The 22,610-nt window shown below is 35.5% G+C and overlaps 1 protein-coding gene across 1 annotated transcript in view; it reads left to right on the top strand.

The window, feature by feature from the left end:
* Window positions 1–22,610, top strand: part of Lrp1b (low density lipoprotein receptor-related protein 1B) — a 1,427,040-nt gene that overhangs the window by 644,273 nt on the left and 760,157 nt on the right. Inside the window, exons 8-10 of the mRNA XM_013517439.1 lie at window positions 13,755–13,977; window positions 17,783–17,954; window positions 21,186–21,329. Coding sequence (XP_013372893.1) covers window positions 13,755–13,977; window positions 17,783–17,954; window positions 21,186–21,329 — 539 coding nt within the window. The remainder of the gene's footprint in view (window positions 1–13,754; window positions 13,978–17,782; window positions 17,955–21,185; window positions 21,330–22,610) is intronic.

Genomic DNA, 22,610 nt, shown 5'->3' with positions numbered 1-22,610 from the left:
TCTTTCTTTCTTTCTTTCTTCTTTCTTTCTTTTGAGACATGGCCTCACTGCATAGTTCATGCTGGCCTTGGCTTCACTATGTAGCCAAGGCTGGCCTCAAACTCACAGTGAGCTTCCTGCTTCAGCCTCCCAAGTGCTGGGATTACAGGCATGCACCATCACACCTGGCATAGGCACCACTCTTAAGGAAAAAAAAATATGAAAATTGAACATCAGCAATAAACTTTTTCTAAGAAGAATTCTAATACAAGTTTGATACAAATATTTTTTTTCAATTTAATTAGCCTACATACAATCAACTACAAAATTTGTTAGGGTTGTGATTATTCGATAGCATAGTTTAGAGTTTTTTGTAGCACTAACAAAACCGTGTCAGTTAATCTGCAGATGTACCCTTCTCAACTACCACTGAGTATTTATAACTTTTAAAGCACATTTATTTTCAAAAGTCTTGCTTATTCTTTTTAGAGCTTTAGCCCAGACACCTTAGAATTCCCTGCAGTATTTCCAGAAACTAGATCCTTGTTTTCTAGGGGAAAATTCATAATTGCAGATGGAAAGACAGCCTGATTAAAACCACTATTTGCAACATTTGCCCTTATTTATAATGTTACAGCTGCTAGCATAGGGAGTGTGCTGGTTCATATTCGTGAAGATACACCTTTAAGGTAAATTTCTGGAACAAGGATTTTGAGTCAAAAGGCAGATGGATATTTAACCTTGGTAGATCCTTTCAGAATTTCTACCACAGTGACTGTGGGACTTCATAACTTCACTAAGCCCTCCAGATGATTGCTGTGTGCAATAAAATTTAGAAATCATAGTTTCAGAGTATGAGCATCTACTTCATTAAACATTAGTCCTGCCCTTGGCAGAAGAACATCCCTAATGGAACTTATATTTGTGCATATATATATGACACTATGTATATATATGTATATGTGTATATATATAGTAAACTATGTAATATATATGTATGTATATATGTGCATATGTATATATATTAGAATATTACATAATATACAGTATACTATGTATATGGTATTTATATATATATATACATATACATATATATCAACATCAACATATATATGAACACAGCTTAGTGTTACCAGAATTTCTGAAATTCATCCTGGTCAAGAGGTTATGGCCTGGATGTTTCTGACAGTTATCAAACTACATGTCTTCCATCTGAATAAGCAGTATTGTTTCCCTTCATAATTTTTATCTGGCTTTGATAGTTTTACCCATACTTTCCCTCAACTTAGTAGCACATCTCTGCTTAAAAATATATGAAGAATTTTAGATTAAATCATTATGAACCAGTTACTATGTTTTAAAATTTTTGCCTAATTTTTAAAAATGTGCCTGCCCTTCACAGACAGAACAGTAAACACTGAACAATAACAGCAGCAACAACAAAAACAAACCATTAGTTTTGTAACAGTGAGATTTTATCTATGTAATCGTATGATTTCATCATAATTGAACTATGCTTGCACACGGTGCTCCAATCACAAAATGAGATCTGCCCACTGGATGAACAATATTGATATGAAAGAAGCTTGTTATGTAGTTCAATTCATTTTTTGTACATACTGTTATCTTCCCTTTAGAAAGAATTTAAAATAGAAATTGATACTTCAGCTGTTAATTAGCAAAGCAGTAAACCAGATTTATTCAGAAGTCCACAACTTCACGGATACTTACCTTAGATGTTCTTGAAATTGACATCTGTCTTAGTTCAGAAAAATGCCTCTGTAACCCATCAGGAATCCTTAAGCATGCATATTAGGTTAGACATCTCTGCATATCTCAAAGAGCAACTTTTGACCTCAGATTTATTACATCAAATATTTTCCTGTTCCACATAAATCAAGTATTTTTAGCATGAGCTTTTGAGTACTGCGATCTTGCAAACTAACCCGTGAAGGGGCTTTAAAATAGCATTACCTTTGGACATGGAAAATTATATGCCCAAACTGTGAACTTTACTCTTGGTTGTTGATTGGATAACACCTCGAGATCTCATGACATAGATGGACTATTTGATAGAAAAAAATCTGAAGGTGCAATATATCAACCAAATAGACATTAGGGTCTAGGGATGTATTCAGTAGTTACTGCACTAGCATGTGTAAGGGCCTAAGATCAATTCTCAGCACTACAACAAAAGTATATTTTATGGAAATTCTTATCCTAAAGTGTTTCTCCATTCAATTAATTCATTATCAAGTTTCACTGAGTCCAGACTCCCAAATATGTTTTAATATTTCTCCCTATTTTCATTTCTACTCTCTGTACTTCGTATGTTAATGCACAACTATTAAGACAGAATCTTCCTATATACTTGTCCAACATTTCCGGTCCATTCTTTTCACAGGTGAGAGTATTATGTCCTTAAAATTCAAGTTGATTATAAATGTTCTCTTGTGAAGTAAACAAGCAAGCAAAACTTTTGCTAGATCCCAGAGACAGATAATCTAAGTGATTTAGGATCATACCCAAAATGCTGTTATCATCAGGGATCTGCAGTGAAGCTGAAGCAAATTGTGAGGAAATGTCATTAAAAGTGGAAGTTAACCAGGTATCAAAATACCCAAATCTAATCCTGAACTCATTTGCTAATTCCTGAAAGCTCTTTCACTACACATAAAGAGAACAATGCAAATAAGCTGAGCAAAACAGTAGTTTATTGCTAACTAGGGATTTATTCTGAAGTAGAATTCCAGTGAGCAACGCTTGGCAAAGTAGAAAACTTACTTTTCTCTGTTAGAATGGTCTCATTCATTTAAACTTTCAGTCTTAGATCTTACTACTCCAATACGAGAAAATCAATCCAAAGCTCAGTGTGGTGAATTTATATATGTATACATCAAGTTTCTCTCCTCCTGGAGGTAAAAATCCACTGACACATTTTAAACTTATCATTACATATATACGTTTGTGTATCTATCTTATGCAAGTAAAATATAGAGCAATGTTATTAAAAAAGCATTTTGAATTCCAAAGATATTATGTCAGATTGGCTTAAAAATGGGAAAACTTTTCCACAAGGATTGACAGTTAAGTTGAAAATGACAGCTACGGTTTGGAATAGCATGAGGGAAATTGCTATTCAATGTGGGAATAGGATATCTGAGGTAAAGAAGTGAAGAATATATTTGAATTATTTAAGAAATTTAGCCATGTGTGGTGGTGCATGCCTGTACACCCAGAACGCTGGAGGTTGAGGCAGGAGGATCACTGCAAGTTCAAGGCCAGCCTGGGCTACAAAGCCTGAGCTCAAGGCCAGCTTGAACTGCATAGTGAAAAAGAAATGTAAAGGTGGGTAAAATATTAGAAATATAGAGAGATAACATTAGAAGACCAAAGTATTAGAAGTGGAGAAGGACACCAACAAATAAAGGAAGACAGATAGCAGATAACTCTTATCGTTTTTGGTAATGTTGAGGAAATGAGGTTTTATTCAGATCGCTGTCAGCAACTCTAGGAAGGTTTTGTCATTTATAATCAAGATTTATTTTAATGAAAAATCTTTGGCTACTATGAGAAGAATGGTTTAGGAAACATTTGTGTTCACTTTCTCGTCTTATAATGAAGTTCCTTTTACAGCAATGATATAAGGAAGACAGGATTGTTTTGGGTCATGGATTCAGAAGTTTCAATGGTTTTTGGGCTTTTGGGCCTTATTAAGGTGCACCTCGCGGTGATCACCTCTTGGTGGTGAGAAGCAAAGACAGGAATGGGAAGAGTCCAGAGTCCCATAACTCCTTTTACAGCAGTGGTCTAATTTCTTCCCATATCCTGCCACTCAGATCTCTACCTAGTGCTGTGTTCTAGGACCAAGCTTCTAAATCCTTGAGGGACACTTATCTAGTCCATAGCAAAGTATAAGTCTTTATGCAGTAGATGATGGTGACGAGTTAGAGAAGAGGGACAGGGGAGATGTAGAATGTGCATAAATACATATATATGTACACATGTGTTTGAAATGCAGTATATTATTTAAGATATGTTTTTAGGTATAATTTTTGATATGCTTGACATATATATGTCTGAGATATATATTTGATATCTCTATATCTCAATCCATATATTCAAATTATACTCTGAAGATAAAATTGTCAGGACTTAGTAATGAATTGGACATGGTAGATAAAACAGAGGATATGAAAGAAGAAGAAATTCTACAGTGAACCATTGGGGAGAAGGAGCCAATATTTGCAAGAATGAAGAAAAATGAAGAAACAGATCTAGAAATTAAGGGAAAGAAGTTACTACTAAATATTTTAAGTGTGAGGCATCTACAAGAATCTAAACATGAATATCAATGAAGCAATGTTATACACAAGTTAAAAACTTAGAAGGCAGGCTGGAGTATTAGAGCGTTACTGTGATATTATGAAAATCATGGAGACTTTTCAGATTATAAGGGAAATCAAAGACTCAGAGGCTGAACAGTGGTAGTGTGAGTATTAGAGTCCAAGACCAGATACAGAAATAAATAGAAACTGAGTGCTCTAAGAGAAGGAAATGCTAAAAAGGAGAGAATGGTTATTTTCTTCCGATGTTACCAAAAAATCACTAGAATAACTCTATGAAAAGTCTCTTCTTTTTACAACATGATAATTGACAAGCTCTGGAACAGGACTAAAAGTGAGAATGAGGAAGAAAAGGAAGGGGAAGAGGACAAAGGGGTGGTGAGGTCTGAGGATCTGTCTCAACGTAGTATGAAGAGTGGTTAAAGGGAAAATTTAAGTTAGCTTACATGAAAGTCTCTAAAGTTTAGATGTGAATGGAGTGTGGGTAGCAATATGTTTAAGAGTCACTGAAAGGAGCACACCTGAGACATACACTTTGACCAGGCGGAAGCACGAGGTGCTTTCTGCGGTTGGGAGGGTGGACACTTTCTTTGGTGGAGGCGTACTTTCTGCTGATGGCTAATTGTATGCTATTAATCACCACTAGAATTTGTGTTAGATGTGTATTGAAATAAAAGGCCATAAACACAGAAATCAGGCAAACAAAGGACTACATTTTGGATTGGTTTTTCTGTTGATGCTGGGGTACTGATTGCCGTGAACTGAAAGGGTCAACAACAGAGAAGTCTAGGCAATGAAATTCAGTAATAAAGTATGAGAATCTGATGGTTCTAGATCATTTATAAAGGATGGGTACTGTCAATGATACAGCAAGATGTTCAGACTCATAAAGCAGACCATTTTTACAATATAACTGTAATATCCTGAATTATAGAGAAAACCACTGAATTTACTGACCTCACTCTTTACACTGATGGCATGAAACTACATTGCAAAGACTGCTGGGAATGTGTGAGTTGAGTAGATGCAAACTGTCACTGGAGACCAGGAGTCTGAAGAAGCATCCGGGATATAGTCTTAGAATACATGGAAATTTGTGACTACGGAGTAGGAGTTTCAGAAAAAATATTAGGCAGCACCACATTTTGATGAGAGTTACTAAATGTGCAGAAAATTATTCCTGAAACTACTTGAGACAAAAGTGGGTTTATAAGATACCAATTACACTCGAAGATTAAGGCCCATCTGGCAGTCAAAATGTCAATTAGAAGAGCATATCTCTCCTTTTAGACATTAGATTTGGTAGCTGCAGGAACTATAGCCACAAATTATGGGACTGGGCAAGTGTACATAAATTAAGTGATTTTTTCCACAGGTAAAGAAGAGTAGTAAGAAGTAGAAGCAGTAATCATTCATGAATTAAGTCAGACCAGCTTTCTCCTTCTGATAGGGCCTGTATGCGGCATTCAGGCAGTGACCATCCAAGAAAAGGAGATGTATAATTACCTCCCGCTTCTCCCTCTGTGTTTCAAACTGTGTTAAATATTGCCGGAATAACTGTGACATAGAGAAAAGGAACAAGCAAGTGCGTCAGCTTCTTCTGTCTTCACATTTCGCCCCATCCTTTTACAGGGGAAACCTTGCTCCTGGTGGAATTAACTCTTGGCTTTCAGATTATGGGAAATGGAAGACAAACTGGAAGAAAACCCTCAGAGGTTAATCGGTTGCCATAAATGAATAGAGTGCATTCGAGGATGTACTGTTAGAGTGAAGTGGGAAACAAGAAAGGCAACGTTTAAATTTGCAGAAGAGTTTATTCAGCCTGTGCCCGGAAGGGACTTTTAGAAATCTGTGGTTTGAGTAATAGATTGAATTTAAGAGAGTCTCAGTTACTTTCTTATTACTGAGACACAAAACACAACGCCCTCCACTCAAGGGAGGAGAGGTTTACTTTGCTCCTGGTTACAATCCCTGCTTTGTTGGCTGCAAGGGAGAAACCCCAAGGTGGAAGGGTTTGGATGTGGAAAACCTGCTCGCAACCTAACATCCAGGAAGCCGAGAGTAAGGGGAGGAGCTGGGGAGGGGCAGAGACTGGGCCACTTCCGCCTGCAGAGAGGGGCTCTCTGACCAGCTCTCGCCTTGAACCGAGGCCCCGCCTCCCAACAGCTTGCTTAGCGGGGCCAGTGCAGGGCCCTCAGAAACAAACTCCAGCGTAGGAGCTTTGGAGGACGTTTTAGACCTAAACCTTATCGAACGGTATGAAAAAAGATAATTTTCTAAAAATTGCTATTCCTTATGAATATTCTTCTTTCTTGTGTTTTCAGGGAGAACAGCAACGTAGATGTCAGGCAATTTATTTTCACGTTGAAATGGTATTTCATTGTAAGTGACTTCTGAGAAAGGCTCATTATGTTTTCAAGTTTGAAATTGCATTTTAGAATTGCCAAAAAGGAGTTTTAGGAAGGTTACATGTAAATATTATACAATCCCCCTAATTTAGACTTAACCTTCAATATAAAAGGCTTCCTAAAGTAGTATGGTGTTTTATTTGTCAAAATCTTTATAAAAAGATTATTCCCAGTCTTAAATTATGACATTAAATAATATAGTGGTCTAGCCATGGCACTTTGGCATCTAGGTACAGAAATCGGTTGAAATAGACAGAGCTCAAATGAATAGAGATTTCCCAAAGTACGCTGAATACTACCCTCTGTTCCCAGAACCAAGGAAAGGAAGTGTAGATGGTCTTGTTGAATCCTTTATTCATGGATGACACGGTTGCTCCGTTTCTCCTCTCTGCTCCATGGCTTTCCACTTCTACACAGCGACTCCAGTATTCCCCTTCTCACCCTCCCTCTGCCTATTTAACCCACCTATTACAGGTGTTGTCTACTAGAGGACATCACACCTTTGAATTTAGATTACTGAGAGAAAGATACCTAGTGACCGTGAAGCCTAACATTTGAATTTATGTGCATCACTTGTTCACTCTTGGTCTAATTATCTGTGAAGAAGGAAGAGAGGGATGATATTAAACTATTTCACATAGAGCTGCCACTTTCCTTACCACAAATTTAATGAGGCAAATTGAGATAATAAGGATGTGGACTGGGGTTCAGCCATATTGCCTAACATAGTTAGTACATGAACACTTCTGGAGGAATCAGTATGGATGTTTCCCAAATATAGAGTAGCTGGTTGAGAGCAGCAGTCCCTGTGTCCATTCTAATTTCTGTGTGTTCCTGTATAAACTGAAACAAGACACAATTTTCAAACAAAGTGGTAAAACCATCAAACAAATAAAAATAACTGTCTTGAAAAATCTCCTCTAAGCAGAGCAAATATTTTAATTGTTTATCATCCCTAGCCTTAACTAGCAGGAGCTAATAGAATTTGAATTTAAACCTCTTATGGGAAAAATTCATTATCCTTTCACATTTGAAATTGCATTTTAGAATTGCCATGCTAAATATTTAATATTCTTACTTTAATTGTGAATATACTTTAATTAGTCTATGATATGGAAAATTGCTTTCTTGTTAAAATGTGTAGGTCCAGTGGAAGAAAAACATAAATTTTTGTTACTGTTGATAATTTTTGGCTAACACTACATTTAAAAAAATATAGTAATAAAAATGAATTCTTAGTGGAATCCTGTTTGTGGAAAATATATGTCATTTTCCTGAAATGGAAAGAAATGTAGTTTTCAACATTCATACATGATCAATAAAGGTAGTTGTGTTTTTAGTTTGTAAGCAGAAACATGTAGTTTTAAATCTGACACTATATGCTCCCCTAATTTTGTGATTTTGGGTTTCATTTCTTTCTAACATCCCTGTTTGCATATTTTTATGTCAAACATCCTTAAAATATCTTATAATGTCTTAAAACCTTCATATGTAGCCTCACATTTGAAAAGTTAAGAATGATAAGATATCATTTTAAAAACCATTTGAAAATTCTATGTGTCATCATTAAGTTATAAGACCCAAGGACACAAACCCACTGCTGACTATGAAGTGAAAGAACATGAATAAGTCTCAGATGTATTTAAATGTACTTTTGTCCTTTTTGGTTAATGTATAAAAGTGTCATTTAAAATGGACATTACTGGCAAAAGTAATTCTTATTTTTATCAGCTAAAGAAATGCACGTTTGGAAAGGTCAGTATGTGTAACACTTGCTTTATTTTAAAGTATTGCGATGATTGGAGCAATAACTCTGTGAGTGCAGTGCTCTATCACTGTCTGTGAATTTTCACATTGTGACTTTTGATTTATGTCAGGCAAGTTTACCAACAATACTCAAACTTTCTTGGTATCTTCAGCTTATAAAACTTAGAAATCTATTATAAAACTAGGCTGATCATACAATCAATAAAGATGTCATATTAAAATCAGCTATGCAATAAATTAATGAACTCAAAATTATAAAATATTTTTTTCTAGAAAAGCTATCAGAATAATGATCTGGATGAATAAATTGGAAATTTGAAAGATATATTCCATTCCTTTATGAGTTAATAGTTCTTCATGTTAGCAATGGAAACAATAGTTGGAATGTTGTTTAATTTAGAATTTGTGTCAGTCACAACTGAATTGAATGACATTCAAAAATAAATGTAGAAATGAGGTTTGGTGGGGCATTAAAAAGGCTGAAGCTCAGCCTGAGAAATTTAATAACTCAAAATAATATTTACAAAATAAAAGCATACTTACACACACGAGAAAACTCTTTAGGATGTAACTCAGTATACCTCAGTTCATTCCCCAGGTCCCAAAAGAATGAGAGAAAGAAATAGAGAGAGAGAGAGAGAGAGAGAGAGAGAGAGAGAGAGAGAGGAAGGGAGAGAAAGAGAGAGGGAGGGAGGGAGAGAGAGAATGAATGAATGAGAGAAAGAGAAAGCAAAAAAGAGGTAGCAATCTCAAGCTAATTGTCTCTTTTTGCTTCGTAATAAAAGCTTAGTGATATCATAAGTTAAAAGAGTTAAAGAACAAGTACCAAAATTACAATCTGAGATACTGAGAAAGGGGAGCATGGGACACAATTGGAAATGGTCTCTACTAACCAGCCTGATTTTCATAGGCTGAAAGGTATGGAGGGGGCGGGGCTGTGCTGTCTAAATGATCCAGAGGATACTTGGTTCCCAGAGAGCAGCTGTGCTGCAAAGAGACTGAGAATGTTAAGAGAGGGCCAAGGATATAGCTCAGTGGCACAGGGCCTGCCTGGCATGCACAAGGTTCTGAGTTCGATTCCTGGTACCAAAAAACAACGGGTGTTAAGGTAGTTAAACGTTCAAAAACCACTGAATGAGACCAAATAAATGGGATCTCAAGGCATCATCTCGAGCTCCACTTCATACAACTTCTGGAGTGAATTGTAGGCTTCCTCAGTCTTTCCTACATCTGAGGAACATTGACAGTAAAGGGTAAAATGATTACATTTCAGGTCAAAAGGCATAATGTGATCTAAATAGGAAAAAAAATACAGGCAAATGCCAAGTTCAGATATTCTTGAAAACAGCCCGTATCTGCCTTTAGAAATATTAACATCAAGAAGAACAAATAAATTCTGAAAAGTGCTCCAGATTGAGTCTCAAGACAAAATACCATATGATGGTGGATTGCATTCTGAATAACAACAATAAAATTCCTATAAAGAACATTGTATATAAGTAGCAAAAATTTAAGTGAGGAAAATGTACATATACTATTGATTATGACAAATGCACTGTAGTTAAGCCAGAGAATATCCTTGTTGTTGATCTTAGACTATGTATGCTTGACAGGTGTGGTGGTACCTGTCTGTTATTCTAGCACTAGGGAGGCTGAGGCAGGAGGATTGCTGCAAGTTAGAGACCAATCTGGGCTACAAAGTGAGTTCAAGGAGAGTCTGAACTGCATAGGGGGACCTTGTTTCAAAAAGACGGAAAAAAAAACAAAAACAAAAACAAAAACAAAACCCAAAAATATGTGTGCTGAAATATTTAATTGTAAGGGTCAGGATGTCTGAAATTTACTCTCAGGTGGTTTCAACAGTGCATGAAATAGCTGGTGGGGTAAAATATAAAGAACAGGTGATATTTATTCAATTTCTTGCAACATCTCTGTAACTTTGACATTCTTTCACAGTACTTAGTCCAAAAGAATGCTTGCTGTTACCTCTAGCTCTGACAATGGCTAACCATATGGACAGTGAACTTGGTTCATCTATAAAGCAGAGATCATCTGTTACTCTGTCTCAGCAAATTGTGAGGTTAATGGGATAATGAGATTCCTACAGCGTTATTTACTTTTTCCTAAGATTTGAACATATATCTTCTAGATAAGAAAACTGGTCTTTCAAACCAGTGACACTTTACCTTGCTTGTGTTTGCCAATTACAGTTTGGTTACGCTTCAGTTAAGCGGTGCCTTAGCGAAGCTTTTCTCTATGAGAGGAAACTTTAAAAGCAAAATTAAACACAAAAGAAAACAAGCAAATGATGAAACAGGTGCTTAATCATGAGTCCATAGGTAGTTATTATAAATTTGTCGCCATGGTACTACATATATTATGCTGAGAACATTTCAATTAAAATTGAACAGAGCTCACCATAGGATTCTGAATCCTGGGCTGGTTTAAATTAGTGCAAAAAATAATTATTAAGTTGCCTCTTGTCACCAGGTGTTCTGTGATGTGCTGGAAGTACAATAATGAATTCTCTTTCTTGTTTTCTTGTAGCTCAGTGCCACAAATCTTTCTTTCTTTCTTCTTTTTCCTTCTTTCTTTCTCTTTTTTTCTTTCTTTCTTTCTTGTGGTGGTTATTTTATTTTGCGTTTACCTTGTGTTTACCTTAAAAAAGTAGCATTTGGTAAATTATGTATATATATACTTTTTTCGTGTTGGCTAAAATTTATTCAAACAATTCCTGCAACCAGGTATATTATGACCTAGAATACACATGTAAACCTCTGGCATCATTCCTGCAATAGTAGTTCAATATCTCTGAAAAACTTCCAGGAAGAATGATTTAAATTTGCTGTTCTTCATCATTGTCTAGTTCACTTCTCCTTAAAACTAAATTCCTCAAACAGAAGTACTAAAAGTTATGACTATTTCAATGAATGTCAAACTCAGTGACATCCCCTTCAGTTATTTGTTTCTTACTTTGTGAATTCATTGACCTAGTCAGCCAGTGTAATTCTTCATCCTGAAATTTTTCTCTCAGACCTCTGTGAATGTCTGTGTTATCCTCACCTCGCTTCTGCTCTAACCTCTCATCTCCTGTGATTCTCTTTTTCATAGCAGGCCTGCAGCTTCTTGTATTGGCACATTTCTCTTTGTTTCTTTGGGATTACATCCAATAGAGTCATCTCAAGAGGATTCAGGGATGTTTTTATCTCCATACTTATCTTTCCTCTTTTCAATTTTCCTTGTGCATGTGTGTTCGTGCGCATGCATGTGTGTGTATGTGTCCCTTTGAACTAAGCTAAATTCCAACCTTATTTTTATTTTAAACTTTGAGTCAGGGCCTTCTTGAGTTGTTAATTTGTCCAAACTAGCCTGGAGGGCTGGGGATTTAGCTCAGCGGCAAAAGCGCCTGCCTGGCAAGCGCAAGGTCGTGAGTTCGGTTCCCGGTACCGGAGGAAAAAACCAAAAAAAAAAAAAAAAACTGGCCTGGAAATAGTGATCTTTCTGCCTCAGCCCCCCACAGTGCTGGGATTACAGACATACACCCCCATGCAAACACCCCGTGAGTATTTGCGAGTGCCTGCTTCTTTTCACGTCTATACATAATCTCTATATGCAACACCGTGCAGAGCATGACAGAATCTCCAATCTCCGTGCTTCAAGTCACTCTATCTACACCTCAGCTCCCCTCAGCCTTTTGAAATAGACTGATAGAAATGGGAAATACAATAAGAAGAGCTCCATGACATGGAGTGAGAAAGACCTCTCTGTATGACTAGCAGGCACTGTTCCCCCATCAGGAAAAGAGAAATATTCCTTTCAGAAACTTCATTTGGAAAAGCTATGAACAAATTACTTTTCAAGTGACCATTCAGGAATAGTAGAATAGAAACAGAAAGCAGATTCAAGGCTGGAGTGAGCGGGGGAGAAATGCAGAGACAGTGGCAGAGAGATGGGGAAGCCAAGTAGTGTTCTAAACATTTAGCATAACAATGAAGCAAAACATCATGTGGCCTTTTAATTACTGCTCACTAGGAGAGTCAGTTCCTCACCTAAAGTATTGTCACATTCAATTTGTTATGATGAATTGATTTTTCAATAACATTTTGAGAAATTCATGCTCATAATAAAATGTCTTGTACTATCACATAACAGTGTATAATGTTTAACAATGAACCAAAGTGCTCCATAGCAGATAGAGCTAAATTAATATGAAAGTTTAAATAACAGATTTTAGCTTGAAAGGTACCCCCTATTGTTAGATAATGCAAAATTTTTGAAAAGTAGCTAAAAGCTAATTCTTCAAGTTTGTAAAATCTAATATTCTATAGTCTAGGTAATCTTGATATTACTGTCACTGTAAATTGAATTATTCTTGGGATTATCTTTAAGTCAAGGCAAGATGGTCTTCTATTTGCAAATGCAGTTCAGTCTCATAAGTGGTAATTTTGTTAAATATTGTCAGGTTAATTGAAATTGATTTGTGTTTACTAAACATAGTGAATACTAATCAAATATTAGACACTAAAGTGTTCGAGATACATTTAAACCTTTTGACAGGCCCTGTTAATCCTGAGTAGAAGGATTTTTCATCTCCTAGGTGAACTTAGCTTTTCATTACTTTGTTCAACATTTATTAAGAGAAAGTGAGAAAAATGGCCTTCATTTCTTTCAGACAGTTTGGGATTTGGGAGTACGTGGAATAGGTCTGCAGAAGGGCGTTATTTATGTTTCATTTCCTATGCTGCAAACAGCACATTGCCTTCCCATCTGCTTAATTCCACTCCAGGTTTGCTATTCTGTACTACTCGCGGCACCATTGAGCCCTCCATAATAACTTTTATAGGAGACAGACATTACCATGCAATTTGGAAGGCAGGTTAAAGAGAAAGCCTGATCGCTCACGTGCCCTGGCCCGGTGACTTGGCTCGGTTCTGAAGCCTACACTGAACGTGGTGAACGTGCATCAGCTCTATGAGGCTTAAAGAAACATTTCTCCTAATACAAAAATAAACCCACCATAACCATCCATTCCGAAGGAATTTTATGGTTGTTGGTTAACCTGCTCCCTTATGCCCTGCAATATTCATTAGCAGATTTCTCTGTTTATGAGGGATATTACATGGAAATGGTTATGAGACGCTAACAGATGTAACCACTGAAATACATTAGAAGGAAAAGTTCTGGTTTTTACAGATGGCTCCGTCAAATATGCTTTTTCTTCCCTCCATTTTAACATTTAGTTTTCTTTCAACAGAAAACTTTTCTTTACCGACTACGGGAACGTTGCCAAAGTGGAAAGATGCGACATGGACGGCGCGAACAGAACGAGGATCGTTGATTCGAAGGCAGAGCAGCCGGCGGCACTGACGCTAGACCTCATCAACAAGCTGGTTTACTGGGTAGATCTGTACTTGGACTACATCGGCGTGGTGGACTATCAAGGAAAGAGGAGACATACTATCATTCAAGGCAGAAAAGTAAGTACAATTTTGCTAAAAAAATTCAGCTAAGATAATAAAAGAGATGGCATTGTGTTATGAAAAAGACAAGAATTTGAGAATTTCTTAGAAAGTCAAGCTGTAATCAGCTATAAAAATTGCAATTATTGCCTATATGCTGGAAGGTTTTTTTTTACAGTGATACTGTGATGTTCGTTGTGTCTCTTACACCTTCTCCTCTCTGTTGAAAATAAGCAAACAAAAGCAACAAACAAAACAGAGGAAAATGCTGTACTAGCAAGAAAATAAAAGTATTAGAATGGGACAGATGTTATGACCTGCTTGAGAAAAAACTAATTTAAGTAGTTTATTCATAAGGAACTGAACTATCATCTGTCCCATGTGGCGCTGGACATAGTTTGCTAACTAAAGCAAATGCCTGCTCAAAAATGTGCTTATTATTTTAACAGGTTGGGTTAAGTTTACCTTCAGATTTATTCAAGTGCTTCCTAAAATGAGAATGCTGTAGAAATTTCCAAGAGCACAATCCTTCCCACTTGTGCTAAGCTTTCCCCTTATTGGATCACAAAATTTTGTACACAACACTCAGTCAACAGAAAAGAGTTCTCTAAGTAGAAATGAACTTTATTCACTAGTACATGTTCTCAAATCCATTTGAATCTCATTGCCCAAATTGCATGTGAAATTCTTCATCTGTGGAGCTAAAATATATAAATCTTCTTGGTTTCTTTTGCAATGCAAGAGACTTACATCCTGTAATTTTCCTTTAAAATTACTTTCACATTGTCATCATCCTTTCTTTTAAAAGGAAATCTTTTTCTTTCTTGACATATAATCAAATGCAAAAATGTGACTACCTAAAAAAAAAATAAATAAACTATGTAATATTATAAGTGGGACTAGTCATTTCTCTCACATCTTTAACTGTCCTAAAATATTTTGTTTCATTGACAGACCTTGGGTGTGACCTTTAGAGGACTTAATTTCCAATATGATGATGGTGCGCCTCTTTTGTATGCATTTGCCATTGAAAAGTAAATCTTGAACCAAGGATAGGGAGCTAAAATGATTTTCCACATGATAAATTTTAAAATTTTTTATGAATGCGTGTTTGCAGCAGTGATGATTATCCTTCTTGTGGGGGAGTTTGTGCAGAGAGGGGAACCATCTCAGTCCTCTGTCCCTCCCACCCTCTCTGTTCCCTTCAGCTCTTGTTCCTCTTTCCATTTTCACAAGCTCTATGCATTTTTAATTACTTTTTTGTCCCTGGATTTGCCCTTCCCTTTGGAAAAGGATCTCCATATTTCCTTTTATTTATCTTCTATCTTCACTTTTTTATTTATATTTTGGATTTCTCATGTGAGGGAAACTATGTGATATCCAAACTTGTGCGCTTGATTTATTTCACTTAACATTTGTTCACTTAACAGATGTACATGTAAGGTGCATCTGTCTACTTACAAATGACTCAAGTGTATCCTTCTTCATGGAAGAGTAGTACTCCATTTTATACAAATAATATATTTTTTTAAAAATCTAAAAATCCAAATTCTACTTGATTCTCATGACTACTTAAAAAGTTCTATAATGTCTAATGGTATTCATATTATTTTTCCCAGTTCTATTGCCCATGTTTTGTGTATTTCCTGAACACATGCTAAATTTACCACTAGGTATATATATCTTTTTTGCAGTATGTAGGCATTAAGCAGAGTGGTGTATCTACCACTCAATTCTCTCACCTCTGCTGCAGATAGTTACAAAGCAGACATTAAAGTGCTTGTATTATGAGAAATAAAATGACCAGTTGTCTGCTGTATAGCTATGCTTTTCCTCTTAGAAAGTGAACTGAAAGAAAGCAAAGGAGTATATTATAACCACAGATTCTGATGAGAATGGCCCCACAATTTGAGCAAAGCATGCTTTAGATTAATAACAAAGGAAAGAGTTCATTTTATTTCTAATTTTTTTGTCCTGGGACTTGAACTCAGGACCTTGCTCTTGCCAAGGGAAACACTGTACTACTGAGCTATATCCCCGACCTTCTACTTCTAATTTTTACATAGACCACTGGCATATTTTGTGACTATGTCAAAGATATGGAAAATGATATTCATAAACACACATGCTCCTCCCCACCATATAAATGCATACATTGCTATGGAGTAATATATAGTAAAAAAGGAAAATTTGAGCTTTAAGTTGAAAGAATTCGTATTATGTTTTACATCTCCTTTCTAGAGCAGATAAAAAGAAATTAGATATTATCAAAAGACAAGTAACATCAATTTTCAATTACTATCTCACATGAAAAGACCAGAAGAAAAACAATGAGCCATACACCCTAGAAAAATGGCACATTACTTGCTTTTGCTTAGAGTATAGAGTTGGCTAAGTTTCTCGATTTTTTTGTTTGTTTGTTTGTTTGTTTGTTTCCGGTACCGGAATCAAACTCATGACCTCGCACTTGCCAGGCAGGTGCTGTGCTGCTGAGCTAAATCCCCAGCCCCTGGGTTTCTTGATTGATATTAAATATTGGATAGTTTTTTCTACAGTCAAACCATACATACTTCCTCACATTCCATTCATTAAATATCTGCAAAGTGTACAATTTATAATACCTTAGAATAGTGGAAAATATTTCTCACCAGAATTTTCACAGGTTATCAATTGCCAGTGATATGATACCCAGGACCAGAACAGTATTAAGTACGAGAATATTAACAGGCAAGGTATAGAGGATGCACCTTTTTAACATTCTCCTTTTACTCTACTCGAAGCTTTCTATGACTTTAGAATGTCCATTCCTCCCCATGATCTCTATGACCTTCACCAAAGAAGAAAGTTTCTCCTCTAACTTAATTGCATAGACAGCAATAAACATTAACCATTCTCAAAGCAAATAATTCCATTTTCCATAATGAATAGACTTTAAAAATAGCATAACTTCTAAATGAAATGTGGACATATTATTTGCATGTATTTCAAATATGTGATTTCTTTATTATTTCTTTGTTTGAGCAAATATGAGGATAGCTATTATTTGTGATAAAAATAAGATTCTGAACTTATACAATTTTTCAAAGCAACTTTCTTACTAGGCCTTTCACATACATAGCTATGCTTTTGTAGCAGCCACATTGCCCATGAGTATATGAACAATCCATGATTGTGTTGTGTCCACATTGCCCAAGAATATATGAACAAGCCCATAAAAATATCTCAAATTATATATAAGAGAGCCAAAGCACTTTATCGACTATACTTGAAAGTCTGGTTCCCATTAGTCTTTGAAAAGTAACTACTAGACACATTTTCTTCCACAAGATAGCTAAGATAATTGTACTACTAACTCCTATTGGTTTATTGAAAGGAACAGTTAATGCTTAATTGTTTGATCAATCTTGCATGCTTATATCTGGTAATCTGAGCAACTACTTTGAAGATAACAATGTGCAATGTAACAACAATTGCTAATTCCCTATCACCTTGGTTTGAAATTCTGTATCCTTTCGTTGTTATTTTTTGTTTTGTTTTTTCCTTTTTTTAAATTCTCTTTAAAATAAAAAAATGAAAAAAATCAGTAAAAATTTCTCCCATGTATTTGGAACCTCTATATCAACTAAGGTTTCGTGTCTTTTTCCACACACACCCAAATTAGACTTGTAAAATGTGGAATTCTTTCAGAGGAGATAAATGGTAACGTTCTTGTGACTCTGTTACTATGAACATATTTTACACTGGTAAATAGCAATCAGTTTTTTCTTCCATGTAGTAGGCAGCATAATTAAAAAGCATAAGTTATTTTTGACCCTCTTTACAGGCCAGACATCTTTACGGTATAACTGTGTTTGAAGACTATTTATATGCAATCAATTCTGATAGCTTCAATATCGTAAGAATAAACAGATTTAATGGCACAGATATTCATTCATTAATTAAAATGGAAAGACCTCGAGGAGCTCGAATATATCAAAAAAGAACTCAGCCAGCAGGTGAGTTGTAAGACTTCTTCATAACCTTTATAATAGTAGACTGAATGGGGATACAGTCCTTGTGCATTCCTGTGGTGTTAAAGTGGGTTAGTCATAAATTCCATTTTGACACAAAAATGAGCATGTCTGCTTGATAAAATGGAAAAGAGCTCCTTTCACAAGTCTAAATGACAAATTGTTCAGTTCCTAGTGAATCATTTCTACAACCATAGAATGAAAATGACATCTAAATAGAGGCTCAAGGAGGAGCTTTCAATTGTGATGTATGTAGACAAGATGCCAGATGTTAAGATTGCTGTTTTACTTTTGGTATCAATTTGAGAGACAAATTTCCAATCAGGTGACTTCCTTGCAATATTTATCTAACATGCACTGTAGTCACTTGTCTCTTTAGATTTAACATCTCAGTTGTCTTCTTAGCACCTTTATCATTTTAAATGTTTCTGAAAAACACAAACCAGTTTTCAGCGGTAGGTTAATCATGGTGTGAAGTCGTCCATTTAGACTCAGTCAAAGACAGAATAATATGGCATCAGAACCACCACCCCAAATTTTCATCATCTTTATATAGCTCTGCTTCCAATGAAAACTAACCTAGAATTATCTAAATGCTACCATATATTCAATAAGGAGTTATACATTGTCACAACTAAGTCACAGCCAGTTCAATTTTGAATTTTCTTCATAACCATATGAAACTTTGGTATGAGGATTTCCTCATTTATTAATTATTCATGGACCATCTTCTACATGCCAGGAACTATTCAGTATACACTAAGAATACAGCAGGAAATAAAACTGAACAAAATATTTTGGTCTTTATAAGCCTTACACACCAATGGAGAAGATATATTAAAAATAACTAGATGATTTATATATTACATTGCATGTCAGTAAGTGCTATGGAGAAAATAAATGAAAAGATAAGGAATTTCTGGAATTGGGGAAGATTGTAATTTTCTATTGAATAATCAGAGGAAGCCTCATTGAAAAGAAGGCATCAAGTGAGGATTTGACAAAGAGTGTGCGGAGATATCTGGGGCCACAATGTCATAGGTAGAAGGCTAAGCATGCACAAAAGCAATGAGAAAAACACACCTAAACCATCAAAGGAGCAGCAAGGTAGCCTGTGAATAAGGAAGGAGAAATAAAATTGAAGGAGCAGAAGGCCAAAAGAAATAGAGCACAGTAAACTATTGTAAAAACTTTCACTTATGCATTTGAGATGGGACTTCTGGGCGTTAACAGAGGAGTCTCACGGTCTGACTGACATTTTTTATGAGTCACTACAGCTACTACACTGACAAGAGGCTATGAAGGACGAAGGTGGGAAGATTAGAGTATGGTAGTTTGTCCCAAAATAGTGAAAATACTGAGAACAGGTAAATTCAGGATAGAGATAAAGTTAGAGCCCATAGGGTTTTCAGATACATTGAAGGCAGGGTATAAATAAAAAGAAATCAGAGCAATGGTTAGGCTAGAACAATTGGCAATGAGTTATTTTTGAGATTAAGGAAACTAATTGCAATATGGCTCCAATTTGTGGCAAAAGCAAGTTCAACGTTATTGGGTTATTTCCTATGTCCACTGCAAATCCAAGTGGTAATATATGAGAGCTATTTGAATATAGAAGACTGTACTCCAATTCAGAATGAAAGTCCAGGTTGGGGATGCCTGCTTGACAGTTATTGGCACATCATGTAAAGTCATGACAGTGCATGTGAACACCAAATAAATATATATACATCGAAAGGAGTTCTAAGGAATGGACACTAGACTTCTTCAACAATAAGACAGGAAGAATAGGTGGGACCAGAAATGGAGTTGATAAAAAGCTTGTTAAATCCACTTGAGCTTTGGAGTCACCGTCATGAAGCTCACTGGGGTCTGATAGGGTGGTTTTGACTGTGAAGTGAATATCTGAGTAGGATGAGTTTAAGAGAGACATGAAAGAAAAGGTTGTAGAAAAGAATCATAGAGAACTTTAAAAGTGTGACTTAAAGGTGGAGTAGAGCTGGGTTAAAAGGTTTTCTTTTTTTTTCAAGAAGCGGAAGTAATGACACATTTGGGAGTCGATGGGCGTGATCCCCTGGGGAGGGCAAGAGTGAGATGCAAGCCAGAGGGAGCACTGTGGATTTCTCGAGGGATGTGGTCTAGCATGAATGAGATTCAAAAACATAAAAGCAGTGCTCTTGTCAGGGAAAAATAGTTAAAAATGTATTTTACTTATTTTTGTCACTTAAAATGGGGAATAAAAAGTGAATAGGAGCTATTTGCAAAAGCAGACCTGTTTTATTGTAAGGATCTTGTCTTGGTGCTCATCATGATTTCTTCTAAATATTGATAGAAAAGAAGAACAATAACAATAATGCATAGAATCTCATTGAAATTATTCCTACCATTTTTCCCCCTTTGACCCATTTTTTGACTTTTTTATCCTCCTCATACGACACTTTTCCAAGTTTTTTCTCTTTATTAACACTTGAATATAAATGAACGTGTTTCTACTCCTCCATTTCCTCATGTAAATTTACTGTTCACATTTTCACAATTATAGTCACACACATACACACACCCTAACATTGCATTTTGTAATAGGGTTTTCAAAGATGACAAAGGACCCAAAATTACAAAAATAAAAAATACTCAGCCTCAGCCTTTTTTCTTTGGTACTGGGAATCGAACTGGTACTGGGAATTGAACTCAGACCTTACACCTGCCAGGCAGGCACTTATGCCACTGAAATATATCCGTGGTTCAGCCTTTCCTAACAGAGTGTCAATAATGATGGGATCATATTTTATCAAATTGAGGTGCTTGTATGATGAACTGTTGGAAAGAAAATCCTTTCTTTGCTCAACTACATAATCTGGGGTTATTTTTATGTAAGTTTCTTTTTGAAATACTTTTCAGCAATTGGCATTTAGAAAAGTACCAGAAAAACCATGTTACGTTTCTGCTTATATGTGAGGAGCTTAAATTAATATAAATGCATTTTAATTCCTCAGAATTATATTTTTAAAAGCTAACCTTAGGAGGATTTTGACAAATGCTTACTTCCTCTTCTACAGAGTGTAAACTTTTTCCCCTTGATTAGGGTCCTAAGTAATTGGCTATATGGAGTTTTGCTAAGATTCGCTGTTCTTACTCTATAAAAATTTTAACATACTGATGCAAATACTTGTCTCGTCTTTGGAGAATCTCAAGTGCGCTGTTTTTTATTTGTTGCAGTCAGAAGCCATGCATGTGAAGTGGATCCATATGGAATGCCAGGAGGCTGTTCACACATCTGTCTGCTCAGTGGCAGTTACAAAACGCGGACTTGTCGCTGCAGGACTGGCTTCAACTTGGGGAGTGATGGCAGGTCATGCAAAAGTATGTTGTGAAAATAAACATTTCGCCGACAGCTACCTCTTCCGAACAGGATTTTTAGTATTAATTAGCTACATCGATATCAATATTAACATGAAACTTAGTCAGGTGAAGTTAGACTGCAGCAAATACATTTGACTTCAGTTGTTTAATGCAAAATTAGAACCCTGGCTTTTAAGAGGCTGTGAAATGTCATTTTTCAATTTCGTATAATACAAAAAGTAACTTTCAGGTAAATTTTGAAGAATGCCTGAAACTATGAATAGAAGAAACAATGAAGAAAAGAGTTGCCATTCTTATTCAAAACAAACATACCTTCATGTATATACACATATGCTAACTTGATGAAATACTAGGCTTACCAATGAGCAGTGAAACATCCTTTGGAAATAAAAAAAAAATAAATAAAATGTTAGCAAGAATGGGTAAGGTGACGGCATCATTTCTGCACATTGTTAAGTGAACTAGAAATTGATATAACTATTGAAAAGATGTTTCATAATACATACAAAAACAATAAAACAAGTAATATTGTTTGATGCATCACTCTTCTTTTGACTGAAGAACACTATTCTAAAATCATTATTAATAAACCTTTAGAAATATTCAGTGGCAGGTAGGCAATATACTATATTATATTGCCTTACTGGTAGAGAATATTATACTGGCAGTAATGCTTTTGAAGATGTTTTAATGACTTAGTCAGATATTATTAAATTTAAAAATGAATATATGAGTTATATAAAAACAATATTATATATGGATATAATATTTGAAAAAAATACTAAAGAAATGGGAAAAAATTTCCAAATGAACCAATGTTACTAATCTAATCTATTGTTTTGAATAAGATATCTTTGATATCAGACAGGTCACCAAGAGGCTGAAAGGGTAGCAAGAAGTATATTAGTATATTTAACCTGTAACTCCATCTAAGAAAATCTATGACAGGCTAGATGGAAAAAATATATTCTTAATTCAATATTAGTATAAGCATGAAAAGAGAAACCAACTGGAAAATTGCTTGGTAAATTTTGTCAAACAAGGTCATTATAAGGCATAAAATAAATCAACATAGGAAATAATTGTGATACTATGATTGAATAATAAAGTGTTTGAAATAAAGTTTTTGAAATAATAAAGTGAGTAAATAATAATGAATGCTTTTTTGATACAAGTAAAGCTATTTTAGAAAAATTGCCAGAAAAATGAAAACTGAATTAGCCACACAAAAGAATATTATATAGCACAGAAAATGAATGAACTGTGATTACAACAACAGTG

This window comes from Chinchilla lanigera, unplaced genomic scaffold (genome assembly GCF_000276665.1).
Source record: "Chinchilla lanigera isolate Chin_1 unplaced genomic scaffold, ChiLan1.0 scaffold00039, whole genome shotgun sequence".
Taxonomy (NCBI): domain Eukaryota; kingdom Metazoa; phylum Chordata; class Mammalia; order Rodentia; family Chinchillidae; genus Chinchilla; species Chinchilla lanigera.
The sequence above is the reverse complement of the archived record's forward strand: the minus strand, read 5'-3'. Positions and strand labels throughout refer to the sequence as shown.